Here is a 5444-nt window from a genome sequence, read left to right on the forward strand (position 1 = left end):
ATAATAATAATAATAATAATAATAATAATAATAATAGGGATAAAAATCCAAATTTACAGGTAAAAACTCAATTAAGTTCAATTTATCAAAAATTAAAATTAAATTAAGTTTCACAGTATATAATATATAAATATATAATTTAGAGAAAAGAACCAAAGTTCATGAACTCATCCATGAAAATCCACAATTACATACAGAGAAAATTAATAAGTAAATACACAATAAAGAAGTATAAAATACAAAGTAATATATATGTGTGTGTGTGTGTGTGTGTGTGTGTGTGTGTGTGTGTGTGTGGTAAATGAAAGACGGAAGATGGAATATACTAGAATTTATTATTAATCACGACAATTGTTTCGACTCGTCTAGCATCGATGATTTATGGTGCTTTAGTCACATATTTGACAAAATTCTTCTTCTCCAATCAATAATAAAACAAGAAAAACAAAAGAAAAGTAAACCCACAAAATGGCGTATCAACCCGATTACTACGGAACGAAAATCGGTCATGTCCATCTAAAATTTGATTATTGTTAACTGTGATAAGCGGTTTACCTCATGCTTTGAAAAAAATTAAAAACTCTCCTTATTCTGCAATAAGCTGAGACGTCCATCAGTGATACTTTTTACGGACATTTTCTCAGGTCTTTCTTAATTTTTCACATATTTAATCAAATATCTCATTACATAGTAAGAATCAGATATTTTTAGTGGTGGGTATGAAAACCGTATTTCCTGCGGGAGATATTGAAAAAAATATTGCAGAAGCAGAAAATATCAATTTTATTTTTTGGTGGATAATTAACATAATTACAGGAGTGATCATGAAATTTAATTACGTAGTCAAAGCGTTAATTAATCTGAAACAGCTCTGAAGATGACGAGGAGTATTATAGGAGCGTGTAAAATCTTCCTTATAAAAGATTTTGAATATCAAAATCATTTGGAAACGTTTAGGCTCTAATGAAGTGGCTCAAAACAGTCCACAGAATTTTATGGGGCAGGGATACATGCTCTCATTCGAAGGTGGAACATTGCTATTGAAATAAATGGTGACTATGTTGAGAGGTAGGGATGTGATCCACAGAGGACTAGCTTTATTTCGATGTATGATACATGTTCCTGTGTTGGTGATTATACCTGTCCTAAACAAAATGGCGTTACTTTTTGACTCACCCTCGTATTTATGTCTGAATAAAGAAAATACTCACCCGAAACTTCGGCTCCAATGGCAAAGTTTATAGAGAGTAAAACACAAAGATATATCTGAAGCTGTAAACTAACCATTCTGCGTGGTTTAGTCTATCGCCTCTGAAAATCATCCATGTACTGTAAGTAGAGAAAAAAATGTATCGTTTTAGAAAAGTCAGTTGAGTTTTGTGTAAATTGTGGAGACAAGTGAGCTGAAATTGTGCTGATTTTGAAACCAGGGCAAAGGAATTCGTTTAAACGATGAAACTAGGAGCCTAAAGCACCATCTATATTCACTCAATTAGCTCTCAGTTAGCTAGGAGCCATTGGCAAACTGTTTATTAGGAGTATGGGAACCAAAGCGGGATCCCTATAATCAACTAGATAAATTGTTTGACTGGATATCAGATCAAATTGTGTAGGTAAAGTGTACTTAGTAAATTAAATGAACACCACCGTTACATTACTGTTATTTCCTCTTGTCTGCCAGACACCCAGCTTTCTTTTTTGCGCATTTAATGCATAGAAAGAATATGTTGATATTTTTAGCGAAATCCCAGCTGTGATTTGAACCACAGCTCTCAGATTTTCCCAGTTCAGAACCGCTAACTAATATAGTATATCCATAAAAGGAAAAGTGTTACCATAAACGGTGGTTGACTTATAGCTGAAACGGCAATCTTCAAAGAACTTGTCCGAAAATATTATCAACCGAAGATACACGATGTTGTAGCTAGGACACTGTAAAATGAAATAACCCAGAGGCCAAAGATATAAGAATCTAAAGTATGATAGAAGCCATAGCCACTAAATAATAAAAAAAAAATACTGGTGGAATGTCCCAGTGAAAACCACAATAAAATGTAAACATAATAGACCTGACATAGTAATTTGGGATAGAGAAGAGAAACTGCGTAGAGTTGTGGAAATCAGCTGTCAAGCGGATGTTGACATAAGGCTAAAGATCAGCGAAAAAGAAAATACCTACGCTGAACTATTGAGGAATCTACAGCTAGTCTTTCTAGATTACAAGTTCAGGTTTGTACTTATAATTATTGGGGTACTAGGATATGTAACACACTGCCTAAATACCAATCCTGAGAAATTAGGCTTCTCAGAACCAGAAAGGTGAAAGCTGATTCGAAGATTACAGATCCATGCCATCACTGGAACTGTTGTAATATGTAAAATTTCCTAGAAGTTTATCATTTAAGTATATATGAGTATGTCTAGACAGTCAGGTGTAAGCATGAAAATACATACATAAAACAAAACATACAAATCTACACACATACATACATACATACCTACATAATACATACATACATAATACATACATACATACATACAAACATACATACATAATACATACATACATAATGCATACATACATACATACGTAAATACATGCAAAATATCTTGTTGAAATTCCAATGATGGAGTCTTGGATCTAGGTTAGAAACTGGCTCTTTCTCTATTGGCAAGAATTCTTAAAATAATACTGATAATGACACACACACACACATACATACATACACACACAAATACACATACAAATACACACACATTACACACATGCACATATAAACGTACGTGTGTGTATATATATATATATATATATGTGTGTGTGTGTGTGTGTGTGTGTGTGTGTATGTATAGATATATCTATATCTATATTTATATCTATCTATCTATCTATCTATCTATCTATCTATCTATCTATCTATCTATATATATATATGTATATACACACACACCTACACACCCACGTAGACAGACACATACCAATAAGAATGCTAATTACCTTAAAATCAGGTTGTATATATAACAATACCTCCAGTGTGTGTATATACCAGAGCTATGCAGATAGTTGTGAACACCAAGAGACAATTGACAATATAATAAAGTTTACCTGCAACCTACATATTTGTTTTTTCTTTTTTTTTTTATTATACGTTAAGCTTTTTTTTAATTATTTTTGTGTCATCAGCCGACGGAAACAGTATCAATCAATGTCTTTTTTTTGTTGTTGTTTTTCTTTTGTTCTTGTTCTTTTTTATTGCCATAACAACAACTGGTTTCAAGTCCATCCGAGCATTCCCACCTCCTACCGTCAGATCATCCCCGTCCTCCACACCCACCACCCTCCACTGCCGCCGCAACCACCATCACCATCACCATCACCGCCGCTCTTTGGGTGATTATCGAAACCAATCAATCACCTGCTCGTTCGGTCTAATGTAGGTGGTGGCTATTGAGAAACATGAGCCTTAATTACTGCTACTGTCGTCATGGTCGTTGTCATCATCCTTGCTGTGGTTGTTGTCATCGTTGTCGCTTTTGTTATTTTTGTAGTTACTCATGCAGCTGTTTCTTTTTATATCTGTAGATGTCGCTCTTGTTGTTGTTGTTGTTGTTGTTCTTCTTCTTCTTCTTCTTCTTCTTCTTCTTCTTCTTCTTTGATTCCTGAGCTTCTCAGCCACTGTCGGAACATTGCACTGTCTATTTCTTTTCTGTTTAGTTTAACCCAGTATTTGCGATGAAGGGGCTTTTCTTGCCATCTTTTTATCATGATCCGTTGTTGTTCCAGTTTTAGTTTGGATTTCAGTTGTTTTACAGCTTTTGTTGTTTCTTCTTTTTCTTCATAGTTGTTAGCTACTATGACTTCTTGTATTTGTCAGCTTCCTTAAAAACTGAAATCGGTTTTTTGTTTTGTTCGTGTTTTGTGGTTATTTGTATTAGCTTTACTTGCTTCTGAAATAGGTATTTCTGTAGTCCTATGGTGGTTACTTTGTTATAGTTTTATAGCTGTATAAGACCTCTACCACCTTCCATACGTTGTATATATAACATTTCTATGCCAGATTTTGTGTGGTGCATCCTAAATCCTGTCATTATTTTTCTTGTTTCTCTGTCTATTTTGATTAATTCATTTAGAGTCCAGTTAAGGATATTGTAGCTGTAACTTATAACTGGGACGGCTAGAGTGTTGATACCTATTATCTTGTTTTTAGCATTGAGCTCTCTTTTCAGTACTAATATAACTCGTCTTCTCTTTCATTTGTGTGTGTTGTATCGTAACTAATTCATTGATCCCTAAGTATTTGTATGTCTGGTTTTAGTATAATTCTCTTATTTCATTTGCTTTATCTAGTGTGACGTTGCTACTTAAGAGTAGCAACACCACACTAGTTTTCCTCTTTACAAGGTTGCTTTGGCACATTTTTGTAAGCCAAATTTCATGTTTATTTATTTGGTAGATCCATATACTGTCTCTAGTAATGTTTCCCGAGTGAGAAAGCAGTGCATACCATCAAAGTGACACTGGGGTAAAATATACGAAGCCCAGTATACCCATCATGACTACCCGTCTGTTAAGGGTACAACAGGCACATGCATCACAACCATATGTGCGCGACATGGTGATCTCATATTAAGATAAACAGCGCATGACCTACCAGGTGGGCCCAGTTAGAATTTTCTTCAGGTCGAGTAGCCCATCCCGCACAAAAGGTTCCGAATAAGGTTTGTTTAAGGATGTTGAACGAAGCACCCATATTTCCAAAGGTGAATTATTCAAACCCCAAAGAATTCTTCTCAACACATAGCTATGATGCTTCCCCACTACTTCTGCTTGCAATCAGAGATGCACATATCGTCAGCCACCATGAGGGATATGCTCAACTGGTTAAGGTCAAACAGCTGACAAGCACATCTGTGCTATTGAGCAGAATATTTGCTGTAGCCCATCTTTTATACCAAGACAAAACAATGTACATGATAACACTTCTAATCAGTTAAGATCAGAAGCCACGGGAACCAGTGTCTGGAACTGCACCAGGACATATTATTATTATTATTATTATCATTATTATTATTATTATTATTATTATTATTATTATTATTATTATTGTCATTATTATTATTATCATTGTTTTTATTGTTGTTGATGTTGTTGTTCTTACTATTATTGATGTAATTCTCGTTTCTATCGCTACACGAAGAAAAATATGACAGCTGTTTCTAGCAGGTTCAATAACCTTATAGAAGCTGCCCCGTTGGCGTGCTATTGTTCGAACATTCATCATCATTGTTGCTCTTGTTCATATTGATGTAAGTCTCGTTTCTGCTGCTGCTATCGATTCTGTTACTAAGTGTATATTTCAATTGATTGTTTTATTTATTCATTTTAAACACTTATTTATCATTACTTGCCATAGATCAGCTTTCCAACGAGGGGACCATTGATTTAC

At 34.4% G+C, this 5444-nt stretch overlaps 1 protein-coding gene across 1 annotated transcript in view; it reads right to left on the minus strand.

Moving 5' to 3' along the window:
* The window catches only part of LOC106875063 (uncharacterized), an 8513-nt gene extending 5229 nt beyond the window's left edge, over positions 1-3284 (minus strand). The window contains exons 1-2 of the mRNA XM_014923025.2: positions 2996-3284; positions 1212-1329 (exon numbers count right to left, since the gene is read on the minus strand). Of these exons, the coding sequence (XP_014778511.1) occupies positions 1212-1287 (76 nt within the window). The 5' untranslated portion in view covers positions 1288-1329; positions 2996-3284. The remainder of the gene's footprint in view (positions 1-1211; positions 1330-2995) is intronic.
* Between the last annotated feature and the right edge of the window lie 2160 nt (positions 3285-5444).

Source organism: Octopus bimaculoides, chromosome 15, assembly GCF_001194135.2.
Source record: "Octopus bimaculoides isolate UCB-OBI-ISO-001 chromosome 15, ASM119413v2, whole genome shotgun sequence".
NCBI classification, from domain to species: Eukaryota; Metazoa; Mollusca; class Cephalopoda; order Octopoda; family Octopodidae; genus Octopus; species Octopus bimaculoides.